The sequence below is a fragment of the Condylura cristata genome, unplaced genomic scaffold (assembly GCF_000260355.1).
Source record: "Condylura cristata isolate star-nosed mole 26May11 unplaced genomic scaffold, ConCri1.0 scaffold00040, whole genome shotgun sequence".
In the NCBI taxonomy this organism is placed as follows: domain Eukaryota; kingdom Metazoa; phylum Chordata; class Mammalia; order Eulipotyphla; family Talpidae; genus Condylura; species Condylura cristata.
Genome location: NW_004567141.1, coordinates 1,456,558 through 1,474,037, shown reverse-complemented (window position 1 = coordinate 1,474,037; position 17,480 = coordinate 1,456,558). Strand labels below are relative to the sequence as shown.

General features: G+C 36.5%; 1 protein-coding gene across 1 annotated transcript in view; it reads right to left on the bottom strand.

The window, feature by feature from the left end:
- The window catches only part of SNX27 (sorting nexin family member 27), a 63,534-nt gene that overhangs the window by 11,217 nt on the left and 34,837 nt on the right, over positions 1 to 17,480 (bottom strand). The window contains exons 4-7 of the mRNA XM_004693691.2: positions 16,188 to 16,252; positions 13,199 to 13,303; positions 9,009 to 9,087; positions 5,273 to 5,436 (exon numbers count right to left, since the gene is read on the bottom strand). Of these exons, the coding sequence (XP_004693748.1) occupies positions 5,273 to 5,436; positions 9,009 to 9,087; positions 13,199 to 13,303; positions 16,188 to 16,252 (413 nt within the window). The remainder of the gene's footprint in view (positions 1 to 5,272; positions 5,437 to 9,008; positions 9,088 to 13,198; positions 13,304 to 16,187; positions 16,253 to 17,480) is intronic.

Below are 17,480 nucleotides of genomic sequence, written 5' to 3'. Positions count from 1 at the left end.
TTTTTTTTTTTAATGAAAACTTATTTGTGAGCCCTTTCTGGTGGTGCAACCGCACAGTTAAAGCAAATACTAAGAAGCTAGCTGCAGCCACTGTAGCACAAGTTCAATCCCCGGCCAGGGAGCTGATCCACATGGCATGGCAGACCTCTCTTGACCTGCCCACTGCTCCCCTCAGCAGTGTACTTCATCCATCGGCCTGTTCTGCTCCCCGCTCTGTCTCTGGTGACTCCTCTCACTCTCTGCACCTCTGGCGCGTACCTCAGTTCCTTGTATGCTTAAATAAAAAAAATCATTAAAAAAAGAACTAGTTTGTATGAAAGTGACAAACTAAACTAAGGAGAGAATGAAATATGGGTGGATCAGTGATGCTGAGGCACTTTAAACATGAAGTGAAACAAGTACTTAAAGTACAGTGACAGTAATAGGAAAAGAGGAAGTGATGAGTCTGCCACTGACAGAAAAAAAACGCCTGAAAGGACTTGATAAAATACATGACTCTATCCAGATCTAGAACGATTTGCCCAGGGTACTCAGTTACTGCAAAGACAACTAACGTGGGCACCAAACTGAGGTTCATGCGAAACTTTATTAAAAGATTATTCATTTACTTAAGGTAGAAATCACTCCCTGTTGTCTATTAAGGGAAAACATTTGCAGAACAGAATGAATTCAGGATTGAAGTCAAGAAATTAGTTCAACTTCTAATCAGTCACCTGCTATTGTGTAATTAATCACTTAACCCTTCTCAAAGAAATACAAAATGAGGTAACAGATGTTAAGAGTTGTACAAAGTATGTGTGTGTGTAGTTATTTCTCAGCTTTACTGTTAACGTTCTTCTAAGAACTACCCAAGGGTAGTTAATTAATGTTCTGCCTGAGTGTACCTAATGCAAAGATTATGCCAGTCACTCCTCAATCCTAGACAGACAAATAAGGGCTGACCTAGGCATGGAGCACTGTATTCACAGAGGGAATGCTCAGTAAGAGCTGCCAGAAAATGTCCTGAAGAACCTGAACAATGCTACTTATCACCAAAAGACTTGGCTGCCCCAGGCCGTATTTAAACCAATTACTAGACAGCTGGTAAAGTAAACAAGGAAAATGTTATCTATTCAGTTTCAAAGATGACATAAAAGTGTTATTTAACTAAGGGAAAAGGCTTTTCTGATGGCCAAATAAAAATAATGTATTACAATAGGTAAGACCTTGTCTAACTCATAGCAGCATTTAAATATTTGATGACCATTTCCCTAGGGCAGAGATGGGGCAGAGTAAGTATCTTCTCCCAGAACTCTAATTGGAAAATTTTAATGTGGGGCAGTAAATATGTTCTTTCCTCTCTCATTTTTAATCAAGATTGGATTGCTCAACCAGTCCTAAGTGGAAAACATAATTATCACCACAATAGATTCCTTTTTTTCTTAAAGATCTTTTTCATTAAAGTAAAAGATGCACATGGTTAAAATATATACGCAAGTACTAAAAATCTCCTTTTCAATTTTGGACATTGCTGACTTGCTATGTTAAAAAGACTCAGTTTTAGTTTAACTTCTTAAAACCACCTGAACACTGGGCCCTCCCTGGTGGCACAGAGGGTTAAAGCACTGCACTAAGAAGCTTAAGCCACTTCCCCATGAGTACGATCCCCATGAGTTCTATCCACGCCTGCCCCAGAGGAGATCCACAATGTGAGGCAGACCTCTCCTGACCCACCCACTGCTCCCCTCAGCAGTGTACTTCGTTGATCTGCCTGTTCTGCTCCCCACTCTGTCTCTGGTGAATCCTCTCACCTCCCCGCATCTCTGGCCTATACCCCAGCTCTATATGAATAAATCTTAAAAAAAAAAAAAAAAAACACCTGAACACTTCTTCCTCTTCCTCCCATCTCATAATAATAAATTTTAAATCCAGTATTGCTGTAATCAATATATTACTACAAGCATAAAGGCTTGTTCACAACTAAACCACATATTGTACTGACTTCCCATATTTCTGTCTATAACTTTCCAGGTGCCTACCACCAATTCTCATTTCAACCAAAGCTGACTCTCCATTCACTTAAACAATGATTCCCTAAAAACTTTTGACTGTTCTCATCTGCTATGGTATCCTTACCTTTTCTTTATCTTCACGGGATTTAGGCTTTTAAAATTCCTTTACCATTACTTTAGAGTTTATAGGTTTAGTCAGAATTTAAATATACCCCATAGATTTGATCTGACTGCTTTAAGTAAGGCTTACTATCATCAAATACTACACTGATATTAGATATACATTCTTCCACATTTTATCATGTCTCAAACTGAGGTGCATCGATGTTGGCCAGTTTAACAGGTAACTTTTCTTCTTCTTAGCAGTACATAAGTTAACAGTGCACCTTTCAATCAATGGCAACTTAGAATCAATGAAATCCACTAAGTATTCTCACCATCAATAATGGAACACAAAATAAATAAAAGGAAATTTTAATATTGTTTCCCAAAAGGCACAACTGGCTACCAAATCAAAAAATCATTTGAATTCTTGTGTATTGTTGGAAGTGTAAAATGGCAGCCTCTATGCAAAACAGTATGATGGTTCCTCAAAAAGCTAAAAATAGAATTAGCATCTGATCCAGTAACTCCACTTCTGGTTATATTGAAAGCAGGATGTAGAAGAGATACTTACACAACCATGTTTATATAGCAATATTCATAATCAAGAGGTGGAAGAAACGCAAATGTCCATTCACAGATGAATAAACAAAATACGGCATACATAAACAATGGAATATTAGTATCCAGTCTTAAACAGGAGGAAATCCTGTTCTATAGTACAACATGAATGAGCTTTCAGGAGATTATGCTAAATGAAGTAAGCCAGTGACGAAAAGATAAATACTATATGCACTTACATCAGTGATCTAAAACAGTCAAATTCATAGAAACGTTAGTAGAATGGTGGTTGCCAGGAGCTGGGAGAGGGAAATGAGTTATTTAATGGGTGTAGAGTTGCTTTTTTTTTTTTTTTAAATATTTATTTGTATTTATGCATACAAGAACTGAGGTGTAGGCTACAGGTGTGTATGTGTGTGTGTGGGGTGGGGTATGTGGGGGTAGAGGGAATGAGAGGATTCTCCAGAGACAGAATGGGGAGCATAACAGGTGGATCTACTGAAATACATTGCTGAGGGGAACAGCAGGTGAGACAGAAAAGGTCTGTGTGCCACGTGGGTCAGCTCCCTGGCCAGGGATAACTCATGCTGCAGTGTCTGGTGATAACTCGATAGCGTTGAGACTTGAACCCCTATGCCACTAGCAAAGCCCTGGAGTTTGTTTTATGAGATGAAAAAGTTCCGGAAATCTACTGCAAAAGAAAGTGAATGAATATACTTAATGCCAATGAACAATAAACTTAAAAAATAATTGAAAGTAAAATACTTATCAAAGTATACATTTTTAGATATGTACAGCTTATTGTATTCCAGTTATACCTCAATAAAGCTGTTAACAACTCATCTCAGGCAACAGAAGTTTAGCAATGTTCCTGGATATGACATTCTCCTATAAAAGAAACAACTTTTCTGTACTTTATTTATAGCTTAAATTTTAAAAAATGAAAGTATTTTACTTTTACTATTTTATAATTCAGAAAGCCATTTTACATGTTCTTGTGTAGATGTAGATACTGGTGGCGCAATGGGTTAAAGCACTGCATTGTGAAGCTCTCTGAAGCCACTGCAGCATGAGTTCGATCCCTGGGTCCACATGGCTTGGCAGACTTCTTCTGACCCACCTGCTGCTATCCTCAGCAGTATACTTTGTCAGTCTGCCTGTTCTGCTCCCCACTCTATCTCTGATGAATCTTCTCACCCACCATACCTCTGGCCTGTACCCCAGTTCTGTAAGCATAAATAAATAAATCTTTAAAAAAAAAAGTGAGGTACTACTACTATCCTATGCTAAGATTTACCCAATATGGAGCTTGAGCTTGAACAAAATATTCTGACTCCTAGCTAATGATTTTCCCACTCTAACAAATTATTTTATTCATAAGAACAACAAATATATAAAATGTTAACTTAAGGGGATTATGTAACATGTAAAGCTACAGAACTTTGAGGAAATGGAAAAGGAACTGAATAAAACAGAAACATAATGCATTAGCTGGGAATATGACATTTAATAAAAATGATGATTCTTCACTTAAATTATAAAATTAACAAAAATCCAATTAGAATAGTTAACAGGATACCTTAGAAAAAAGTATGAAATATTATAATAAGGGAAGTGAAAAGCAAAGCTCGTATTCATGATATGGTTCTGCTGTAATCTAGTTACCATAATGTAAATGCTGAATATTAATCTAAAACTATTATAGCAGTTTGATTTTATTACAAGGATAAAGAGATGAGAAGTATGGGTATGTAGTGGGAATGAAGGAGGACAGAGATAAAACCTCATCTTCTGCAGCGGGGAACTGAGATACAGTGAAAGCAACATACTAAGTTGTATTACTAAATTTATTACATAACTATGCATTATGATTAATAATGTTACATTATTAATGTAACATATACATGTCTATAGTATACTACAGACATGAAAGTAAATGTAAGTCAAAACAAAACAACAAAAAACAAAGCTAAAAAAGTGAGAATGGTTTCCTACGGGGAGATGTGGTAAGGGCAGCTACTATTTTTCATAATAACCTGTATAGTGCTATTTGCTGCTTTTAAACTATGTATGTGTTAATTCTGGTGAAAATTAATTTTTATTCTAAATATTTATTTACCTATGCATACAGAACTGGGGTATAGGCCAGAGGTGCAGGGGTGGTGAGAGGAGACACCATAGACAAAGTGGGGAGCACAACAGGCAAATCGATGAGGGAAGCAGCGGACGAGAGAGGAGAGGTCTGCTCTGCCATGTGGATCACCTCCAGGGCTGGGGATTGAACTCAAACTGAAGCGGCCACTGCTAGCTTGCAGTGCTGTGCCCTAACCCCCTGCGCCACCAGAGAGGACCCATGGTGAAAACTTTTAAAAAGCTATATAGCCATAAAGCTTAGTTTGTTTCTCTACAGACTAATAATGAATGAATATATTTTAAACTCCAGGGTATCTTAATTTCTTAAATTTATCTTTTGTGAAATGGGATAGAACACTTTACAAATTTAAGAAAGATACAGGAGCCAAAGAAGCTCACAAGGATTTCCATTATATTCACAACTTACCCATTGCATACAAACAGAAAAAGCAAGCAGGCTTTTCTAGGAAGGTCAATTTACTCACCTGATGAAAGAAGTAGGTAACAGCAAGGTCATTGTCATTTAAGAGAATTTCTTCTTCTGTTGTAAAAAGCCACTTTCGAATTGTCAGGCAGGTACCTGGCACAGCTGATGTGTAATTCTGGACATAGAGCTTGTGAGGAAATTCATTAGGTGCCAGTTTACGTACTGAAGAAAGGACAAAAAGAAAGACAGCTAGAGTGAAAAAATACATAAGGAATTTCTCTAGTAGAAGCTAGATCAAGAGTTGTAGGTCATCATTAACCAGACATGCCATTCAGTTAATATGCTGATTTTGCAGACAGCATTTACTCCAAACTCAGTTAAAATATCTATCTACAAAAAAAAAAAAAAAAAACCAAAAAACTATCTACGATCTGGTGTATTATAGTGAACAGATCTTTTAAAGAAAATTTCTCTTCTTATCCAGCTCTGGTGCATTCATTTTCTTGTGTGGCAATTATTTAATGAACTGCTTTCATTGTTAAAGAGATGAAAGGCTTGCTCCACCCTTCAACTGTAAAACACTGAGTAATATTACTTCCCTTTCCTACCAAAGCACAATATTCCTAATCTTCATACTGCTTTTCTTTGAAAAGTCCATAGTTTTCTACACTTAATGTTCACTGAACTTTTAACACTGTAGAAGACACTTAATATTTCCCATATTATTTATTTACTAAAACTTAGGGGAAAAAATTAGAATCCAAGTACTTTGGTTTCCTAACAATACTTCCTGACATTTATAGATGCCTAATTAACAAGAGGAAGTTGGGAAGAACAAAAATAATGATGGCTGCTTTAGGGGGATCTATCTTGATCAGCTGTCAACAAAGCAACCCAAATCTACTCTCTTCCTTTCTGGGATGAAGAGTCTGACCAATCAATATTAACTCTCATTTCTAGCTGTGGCCCATATATATGCCCAAATGATATGGCGAAGCCCCGTATACCATAATGTGTCAAAGCAAGTCCTCAGACTTCCTCCCTTTGGTGGTCTTAATGTAACCAGTGTGACCACCATCTTTTAGCTTTGATGAAATAAAATATAAGAGAAACGTCCTGTTTCCATGCAATGAGATGATATGCTATGATGTGATACACTATAATGTGTTAAAGCCAAGACTTTTAAGCAATGCATCTCTAACTCCTAAAAGCAAAAAGCCATTTTAAATACTTTCCCCCAATACCATTCTTGTGCTTCCTTGTCCCTTTCCCTACCTTCCTTCTTTTTTTTAATTATTATTATTTTTTTATATTTCTTTATTACAAAGTTTATTTTTACATCATTTTGCACATTTTTTTTTTCCATCTCGATTGTAATCCCCGCGGGTTTCCCATCACAAGATCACCCTGTGCCACCACCATAGTCCCGTGCATTTCCCTCCCTTCCTCCACCTCCCGTTTTTGATCCCATTCCCCTCTCCACCCCCACAGAATGTCTCTGGTATATGGTTGTTCATTATTTTTGTTATTTTCTCGCCTGGTCCATTATACTCCTGCTATGAGTGAAACCACCCGGTATTTTTCTTTCTCTTTCTGGCTTATCTCACTAAGCATGATCTTTTCCAGCTCCATCCAAGTTGCTGCAAAAGACATGTGCTTTTCTTTTTTGGTTGCTGAGTAATATTCCATTGTATATATGTACCACTTCTTTTTAATCCAGTCATCTACTTTTGGGCATTTGGGCTGCTTCCATGTTTTTCCAATTGTAAATAAAGCAGCAATAAACATGGGGGTACATCCCTACCTTCCTTCTTAACCACAGAGCCCTTAGGATGTTTGCTGATGTCTAGTGGTTTCTGGAAGTGTTTTTTTGTTGTCAGATTAGCTCTTATATAATATAATGTCTAATATTTGTTTTTATTGTTTTGACTTGCTTTGCTGCATAGAATTTTTTTTCAAATTCCCTCCATTTTGTTGAAAATAGCTGTATTTCAATCTTCCCTTGTGGCTATATAATATTCTACTATTCTACGGCAGGTATGTACCACATCTTTTGAGTCATTTGTCTACTGATAGACACAGGCTGTTTTCATGTCCTATCTATTGTAACTATTGCTGCTGTGAGTATTAAAAAAAAAAAAAGAATGTTTTCTTTTTTGTTGAAGTTTTCATATAGTGATATATGCCCATGAGGGGGACTGCTAGGTCATATAATATTTCTATTTTTAATTATTTAAGGTAAATTGAGATTTTTTTCCATAAAGGTTGCACCAGTTCACATTCCTACCAATAGCATTAAAAGGGTTCCCTTTTCTCCACCATCAATCCAGCATTGTTACTTGGGGATCTTTTGGTATGTGTCATTCTCATGGGTGAATGTGGTATCACCATGTAATTTTAATCTTCATCTCTCTTTAGTGAGCTATTTGTATATGCTGCTCATCCAACTAGGTTGTCTTTTTGTTGCTGAACTGTGCGAGTCTCTTATATACAATAAATCCTGTATTAGTTATACACCTTTTAAATATTTTTTCCCATTAAGTAGGTTGTCTGTTTAATCATCTGTATCTTCTTTTGCCGTAACAGAAGCTTTTTAAATTAAAAAAAATCCTAATTGTTGATTTTTGTACTTAATTAGCTTGCTACAAGAATTGCACTAAAAATCTTCATCACTGATACTGTGGAATGTATTGCTAGAGTTTTCTTCTATGTATTTTATTCTTGCAGGTTTTATATCTAAATCTTTACTCCATTCAGACTTTATTTTTATGTACAGTGTTAGAAAGTCGACTTCATTGTTTCATTTGTGGTTTTCCAGCATCATTAAGGATAATGTCTTTTCCCCATTTTGTGGTCATGGGTTTTTATTATACGTTAAGTATATGAATGGGTTTATTTCTGGACTTTTGATTCTGTCCCACTGGCCAACCAACACCATACTGTACCAACAGCACATTTTAATATTGTTTCTTTATAGTAAAGCTTCATGCCAAGTTAACACAGTACCTCCATTTCTCTCCTTTTTACTCAGGGTTGCTTTTGCAATTTGAGGACTTCTGTGGTTCCACGTGGAATTTCAATTCCTTTTGTTTAATTTCTTTGAAAAATACTCTTGGGATTTTGATGGGGATTACAGCAAATTTGTGTATCATTTTAGGTAAGACAGATTTTCAATTATATTGATACACTGTACCCCTCCATCCATGAGCATGGGATATCCTTCCATCTCCTTATGCAACTAAGTCCTTTAATAACAGCGTGTAGTTCTTGTGTGATAGCTCTTTTACCTCTTTTGTTCGGTTGGATCCCAAGTATTTAGCTCTTTTTGAAGTAACTTTATATAAATGGAATTAATTACATTTGCTTCTTGTTTGTTGTTGCATATAAAAAGTCATGGATTATGTACATTGATTTTGTAATCTGCTATAACCAATAATTCAAAAATTGACACAAAACATAAAGCACACTAAAGTTGTGGCTAAGTAGAACATTTCCTCTTTTTAAGATTGTTTCAAAGAAATAGATTAATTCTGAACCTCTGAGGTAAAAGAACCTCATGAAATGACCTACTGAGTTTATATAGCTTATACTTACAAATGACAAAAAGGGTCAACAGTTGTCAGACTTTGACTTGGGCTTGATGAGATTTTCCTGGCCTGCTTGTTGGAGACAGTCCACAAGTGTGCCCTCCCCTTACCTTCAAGCACTTCTCTAGGCAAATTGGTTCAACCTGATAACTTCTAAGAACTTCATTTTGACAGTTTTAGCATAAGATACCTCTAAACAAAACTTACCAAAGGAATGATTGATCACTTCAAATAAGGCAAAATAATTCACTGTCGTACTGTCCATGCCAACCTTTGCTGCAATAGCCTGAAGTATAAATAAGATAGATTAGTTTTGGGGGAAATAAATCAGACAATGCTGTGGGAAAACAAACATGTAAGCATGTGGAAGGGGAAGGAAAAGAGAACGGGTTGTGCCCTGTTGGTATCACAAAAATTAATTATTCTTAGTTATGTTTCTTTGTATGTATGTGTGCATATACTTGTACATGTTATGTGTTAAATAAAGAGCAAAGTCTGTATTTGACTCAAACAGTTATAAACTCTAAATATGAGTTTCTCCCCTCCAATTCAAGCTGATCAGCAGAAGTAGGACTTCATCCCTCAAGAGTCTTTTTAAACAGCATTTACAATAAATGTGCTTACCTGGGGCCTCCTTAATGGTGGGGGATTAAGTCTCAGTGCTATCATGCTACTGCCAGTGCAACCTGAGTTAGATCCCCAGCCAGGGAGCTGACCCACATGGGGCAGCAGACATCTCCTGTCTCCCCCACTGCTCCTCTCCTCAGCAGTGTATTTTAGTAGATCTGCTTGTTCTGCTCCCCACTCTGTTTCTGGTGAATTATATCCTTCTCCCATACACCACTAGCTTAGACCCCAGGTCTTATATGCATAAATATTTTTTTTTAAAATCTTTTAAAAAATGTGCTTAAGAGCTACAGATCCTAAGGGAAAAAAATCTTAAAATATACAGGCTCACACATTCAGCCTACATTTCATATGGGTTGTTAATATATAAGATCTACTATTTTGGCTCTTGAACTTAAAATACTATTTGTCAGGCTTTCCTGGTGAGGCAGGAGTTAAAGTCTCAGAGGCATCAAGCTACAGCCAGTCACTGGGATGTGAGTTTGATTCCTGGCCAGGGAGCTTACTCACATGGCTCAGCAGACTTCTCCTAGCTCATCTGATGCTTCCCTCAGAGTGTATTTCAGTAGATCCACCTATTCTGCTCCCCACTCTGTCTCTGGTGAATCCTCTCACCCCCCCCAAGCCCTCACACCTTTGGCCTAGACCCCAATCGTTATATGTATAAATAAAATAAAATCTTTTTTAAAAAAAAGATAAAAAATTAAAAAAAAATACTACTTGTCAATGTCATTCACACTTCACAAAATATTCTTGTGTATTTTTTCAGATGATCCAAGGAACCTCTACTTCCTAAGAATTACCATCATCAGTATCTACATGACAATAGCAAAATGTTGGGTTAAAAGAGATTTTTTAAATAAGAATCAGTTTTCTCTCTGGGAGCTAAGATCCTAACATGACAAATAAAAGGAAAATGAAGGACCCCTTGGTGCAAATAAACAAAAAACTGAAATTACATATCAAATAACAACAATAAAACACAAAGCAAACAAGACACTACCTAGTGATACCAAAATCTGCTTTCAAGCTCAATTCCAACACAAGTATTAATTGAATAGGATAAAATTGTAGAATATTTGTGTATCAATAAAAATATGGTTATATACCTCCCACATCTGTTCACATATCAGACCTATATTTACCCCGATAAGACACAGTAACTAAAAATTAAAGAGTTCTAAGTCACTATGCTAGACTGCTGAACAGGATGAAGTCTGAAAAGTTTATAGCCACAAGACTCATAACATGGTGAGGAGAAAAGTGAAAAGAAATTAGGTCTTGCTAAAGAAATATTGGGTGGAAAACAAGGAAATAAAACATTAGTAAACTATAAAATAAATGATATTATGTATAATATATACTATACAACACGTCACATTGTAATTTCAGAAATACTTCATTTCAGACCTTGCACATATCCTTTGCCATTGTATATAATACAAGAGTAAATGCATGAGGGAAAGGTTTTTTGTTTACTACAAAGGAGAAGTAAGTTTTAATATTCAGAAATCTATTGGTGTCCTTTAAACTCTTAATTAAAATCAGAACGAAAAGATCAATGAAAGACCTGACAGCGATGATTAAACCCAGCACCCAAATCATCTTTAATTATTTGCCACTGAAAAGAACCAGAAGTCTTAGGGCGAATGACTGGGCCTATATTAGGCCTATATTGTGGCACTAAAAGCAAGGATGTGATCATTAACAAGTGGGTTGCACTCAAAGATAGAAAAGCAAACATATAAGAGTTGCCATATCAAAGATGGGAAAATTTAAACATCCAGAACATATGCCAGTGATTTCATAATATTAGACATCTAAAATCATACGTAATACTTGAACTAATTCTTAACTCTGAAAACTGGCAATAAAAAAAATGAAAATTTTATACTCCCTTTCCTATAAACTATATTTCAAAATAACTACACAGGCTTACTTGATATGAGAAAGTTACTTACAGAACTCTAGTTATTAATGTGAAGAAATGACAGAATTAGAAAACCATTACTTTGCAACCCTTAATGAAATTACTAGTTAAGATGGAAAACATTGATAAATTCATTTGGTAAACACTGGCCCTTCCCAGTGGCACAATGGGTTGAAGTGCAGTGTGCTATGAAGTTGTCCATAGCCACTGCAGCATGAGTTCAATCCCTGGCCAGGGAGGTGACCCACGTGGCTCACCAGACCTCTCCTGACTCACCTGCTGCTCCTGTCAGCAGTGTATTGCACTCAATCTGTGTGTTTCGCTCCCTACTGTCTTTGGTGAACCCTCTCACCCTAACACATCTAGCCTGTACCTTAGTTCTTGTATGCATTAATAAACAAATCTTTTTAAAGATTCATTTGGTAAAAGAGAAGGAATTTTACAATAGGAAGATAAGGTTATCACCATCTGAACATAATGATTAATCTTAGTATTAGCAGAGGTGGTAAGCAGGTATTGTAAAAAGCACTATTAGTATTAGTACAGTGCACTGATTATGAAAAGCACTAATTATCAAAAATCTGACTCTACAGCAAAAATCATTCATTGAAAAGAGCAGACAAAAAAACAAAATTACACAAACAGGTAAAGGAACGAACAATAAATTCAGAATATGGGACATTCCATAATATACACATCAACTACTGGAATAAATAACATGGAAAAATAAAAGTTGGGAATGGGAAAGGATACTACCCTGTATCAAAACAAACATTAAGAGGGCTTCCCTGGTGGCACAGGGTTTAAATCTCAGCACTATCAAGCTATCACCAGCCACTGAAGCGTGAGTTCTATCTGATCCCCCAGACAGAAGCTGACACATATGGTGCAGCAGACCTCTCCTGTCTTGCCCCTTGCACCTCTGGCCTAGACCCCAGATCTTACATGCATAAATAAGTAAATCTAAAAAAATAAAAAGGACCTAAGAACTAAATGTGATATAAGTACGTTGTTTAGATCCAGACATATAACAAACCAACTACCAAAACACAGTTTCAGACAACTGGGGAAATGTGGCTGGATTTATTAGTTAATACCAAGAAATACTGTTTATTTTTTAGGTTTGAGAATGGCTTTGTGCTTATACAAGAAGAAAGTCCATATATTTTAGAGAAGTTTACCGAAATATCTACCAGGTCCAATAACACAAATTGCCTTAAAATATTTAAACAGGCCCTCCCTGGTGGCGCAGCGGGTTAAAGTACTACACTAAGAAGCTGAAACCACTTCCGCATGAGTTCAATTCCTGCCTGCCCCGGAGGTGACCACATGGTGTGGCAGACCTCTCCTGACCCGCCCACTGCTCCCCTTAACAGTGTACTTTGTCGATCTGCCTGTTTTGCTTCCCACTCTGTCTCTGGTGAAGTCTTTCGCCACCCCTGAGTCTCTGGCCTGTACCCCAGTTCTGTATGCACAAATAAATCTTTAAAAAAAAAATTTAAACAAAGGAAAAAAGGAGACAATGCAAGTATGGCAAAATCTTGATAATCACTATGTATGAGTGAATAGATGGAGGTTCACAGTGGTATTCTGTATATCACAAAGTCTTTTTTAAGGGGGGCATGATAATCATAACCTGGGATATTTATTGTATCTTTCAAGGAGGACATAGTATTTTCAGATAAACAATAACAACCTCAACAACAATGGTTTACATTAACTAAATTATAGTGTTATATCAAATAGATACTGCAAGCACTTTATATGGATTACCTCAATGAATCTTGCTTAATTTTTAAGCCAACCAAAAGTCAAGCCTACTTGTTCAAGCTTAATTTACCTGATATACTTGGTCTGTAGTGCTGTTCTTTTTAACCCTGACTGTAACTGTTGTTCCATCTGGTAATGCTACTCTCAGTTCTACGTCGGACACACCATTGTAGTTCTGGGGGAAAAGACACAGAGAAAGAATTTATGGTTCAATATATCACTCTCCACATAACATGCTTAGCTAAATAACATCCCATGCTATGCCAGAGAAAGTGAGTTCCGAAGAAAAGGGGAGAAAAAGATATTTTAAAAGTCAATACATTTACATCAGTCACAGAGTTGATATTAGGTTGCAGCAAAAGTTAACCTTTCAGGTTGATGATCAGGAAGAAAAGAAACATGCTGAAGTTCTATTACACTTCAAAACAGAAAACTTGCATGAAGCAGTATAGGTCAAGCACAGATGAGACTTTTGGCTTACTTCCAAAACTCCGAATCATAAATGAAAAAAGGAAATAACTGAAAGCAGTAGTTTCAACAAATGTTCTCTGACTTTAAATGGTGAGACATGTAAATTGGCTTATGCAGTAGTAGTCTAGTTCCCTTCTGCACCTGAAATAATGGCAACTTTAGAAACAGAAAATATATAAAACTCAGAAGTCTGTGATTCTGATGCCTAATTTTCTTTTAGCAAAGAGCAAACAATTCTTAACCTAAAGAATCCTTCTCTTGTAATTTTTATTACAAAGGAAAATTTATTTGGGAACAGATTCTTCTTCGTTTACCACTTTAAAATAAGTACTATTCAGGTCTCCCTGGTGGGACAAGGAGTTAAATTTCCACACTATGAAGCTACCATCAGACACTGGAGCTCAAGTTTGATCCCCAGGCTCAAGCTGACCCACATGGCACAACAGACCTCTCCTGTCTTACTCATTGCTCCCCTCAACAGTGTGTTTCAGTGGATCCACATATTCTGCTCCCTACTCTCACCAAGTCCCTTCTCTGCACCTCTGGCCTAGACCCCAGCTTTTGTATGCATAAACAAATCTCAAATAAATAAATAAATAAAGCACTATTCATCACCTAAAACCACGTATGAATTAATTATAAGCTTCTATTTGTAAAAGAATTAATCTATTTGAGAAAATAAAACATGTATCTAATTAGTGGGTAACATTATTTAATATACTAGCATTATATATATTTTTCTTATTCAAATCAGTTTTTATTAAGCACCTCCAATGTGCTTGACATTGTAGTAAAATGTTAGACCATGATTAGGCCCTCCCTGGTGGTGCAGTGGGTTAAAGCACAGCATTGAGAATCTACAGCCGCTTCCACATGAGTTCGATTCCCACCTGTCCCAGAGGTGACCACATGGTGTGGCAGACCTCTCCTGACCCGCCCACTGCGCCCCTCAGCAGTGTACTTCGTCGATCTGCCTGTTTTGTTCCCTACTCTGTCTCTGGTGAAGCCTCTCACCACCCCTGAACCTCTGGCCTGTACCCCAGTTCTGTATGCACAAATAAATAAATCTTTTAAAAAAAAATAACCATGATTAAACATGGAGCTTCCATATGACCCAGCAATCCCACTCCTAGTTATCTACCCAACAGATACAAAAACACTGATTCAAAAAGATACCTGCACTCCCATGTTTATTGCTGCTTTATTTACAATTGGAAAGACATGGAAACAACCCAAATGCCCAAAAGTGGGTGACTGGTTTAATAAGATGAGGTACATATACATAGCAACCAAATGGAATATTACTCAGCAACCAAAATAAATAAATAAATAAACACACGCCTTTTGCAGCAACATGGATGGAGCTGGAAAAGGTCATGCTCAGTGAAATAAGCCAGAAAGAAAAGGAAAAATACTGGATTGTTTCACTCATAGCAGGAGTATAAAGGACCACAGGGAAAATAATAATAATAATGAACAACTATGCACCAGAGACATTTTATGGGGGTGGAGTGGGGAATGGGATCAAAAATAGTGGGGGAAGGGAAATGTACTGGACTATGGTGATGGCACATAGGTGATTTGGTGATTGGAAGCCCAAGGGGATTACAACTGAGATGGAAAAATGCACAAAAATGATGTAAAAATAAACGATTATATTCGTCATTTAAAAAATGTTAAAAAAAAACCAAACCATGATTTAGCTCTTGTTTTAGAGGTCTAAAAAATATAGTAAGGATCCTCCCCAGTGGCGCAATGGGCCAGAGTGCAGCACTATGAAGCTAGCGGCAGCTGCTTCAGCACAAGTTTGATGACAGCCAAGGGAGGTGACCCACCTGCTCGGCAGATCTCTCCTGTCCTACCCGCTGTTCCCCTCAGCAGTGTATTTTGTCAATCTGCTTGTTTTGCTCCCCACTCCAACTCTGGTGAATCCTCTTACCCTCCTGCCCCACACCTCTGGCCTGTACCTCAGCTCTTGTTCGCATAAATAAATGAATCTTTAAGAAAAAAAAAAAAAAAAATATATATATATAGTGCAGTGACTACAGAGGCAATACTATACTGTATTCTTGAAACTTCCTAGAAGGGCAGATCTCACCACACTGAAAAAAGGGAAGGAAGGCAGGCAGAAAGGAAGAAAAATGGCAACTATGTACAACAACAGGATACATTAATTAGCTTAGTTATGGTGGTCATTTCACAATGTTTACATATCTATAAATAGCAAATTATACACATCAAATCCTAGTTGTCAATTACACCTAGATAAAGCTGAAAAAAATATACTGCTTTTCAAATAGCTCACAGTCCAGTAAGCGGAAACTATTCAATGATAAGTTTGATTAAATATATAAAAAATTAGAGAATGGTAACAGTAAGAGAAAACAGTTCTTCGTGCAATGAAAAATTGATGACTTAAGTACTAGTAAAGACTTCAAAGAGAAGGTGAACTGAGCACGAGGTATTGAATAATAATAAGCAAGATACACATGAAAAGACAGAAAAACAATGGAGATTTTACGGTAATTCAATTCATAATTGACTTATTTTTTGCATAAGAAATCAAGAGGTAGGAGGTATTTACCCACCTCGTCTGATTCTGATAGAAATTCTTGCATGATGTCACTCTCACCAATAACTCGTATAGAGCATACTACGGAAAACAAAGAAAAATTTGGCATGAGGCCCTAAAATCAATAATGTAAAGTCAAGAATATGCATTAAGGTGTATAAGTGTAAATACTCAGTAGCGAGCAAGCGAGAATGCCAGCCCTCAAGTACATTTTAAGGTACAACAAATATTCATATAAATGTAGGATAGTGGAGCAAGAAGCATGAAGATGTAGCTTGTTAAAAATAATAAACATACTCAAATGAAGTCCCTGAAGAGAGAAATAAATCTAACTTCGCAGGTGTGTGTGAACTATTAAGCTGATCAATACAGCAAGATATGGTCAATTAAAAATAAAGCAAGCACAAAACTGAAATACAAAGGCGAAACTATCTATTTTAGTTTAGGAAAAGGCCTGTTAGAGCACCTTAGCATTTAAAACCGCTTGAGAAAAATATGGGAAGGTAATTAAGCATTAAGCTGAGCACATCCTTTCACCTCAATGGCTTCAGCTTCAAAACAACAACCTACCCTTACCCACCCCCTTTTAAAAGGAAGAGAAGAAAGCAGGCAGGTAGGTAGCTAATTGTCCAAACCTAAGGAAGTTAATTTCCTGATATTCTCATGAGAGTGGTAAATGACACTGGTGATTTTACTTCATTTGATTAAAAAAAAAATCATAACCTTTTTCATTTCCCATGGGCTGTGTTTAGAGGCCATTCCATGTTAGAAAAAAGCTAAAAACAGAAGAGGAAGTTTCACGACCTTCTATTAGGGAAGTGGTTTTTTTTTTTTTCTTCAGGGATAAAGCTCTGTACCAAAGTTCTAAAAAATTCAACTAGGTCAATTCGTTCTTATACAAGGACACAGAATTACCAAATATACACAAGACCATTATTCTATTAAACTAGTATTTTAATGAAAATTCTATTGCACAACCTGCAAATTATATTATCTTTTCCAGAGTGATCTGTCATTTTGACCATCTTCAGAAGTAACCATATGTTTCAGCATTTTTATTCACAGACTCTTAAAAGTATTGTAAGTGCTGAAGTAACAAGTAAGTTTCAATACTTGTGCATGTAACTGGTTTAGAACAAGTGAATTTTAGATTACCCACACTTCAGCAAACCTATCCATTCACACTTGTAAGTAGAACAAAAACATTTTCATGTAGGATATGACAATGAACTTAGAATCACTTTATTAAAAATATCTTAACTGCCACCTAATTCCCAAATCAGTGCAGCCCTTTGTACTTGCTGACAAA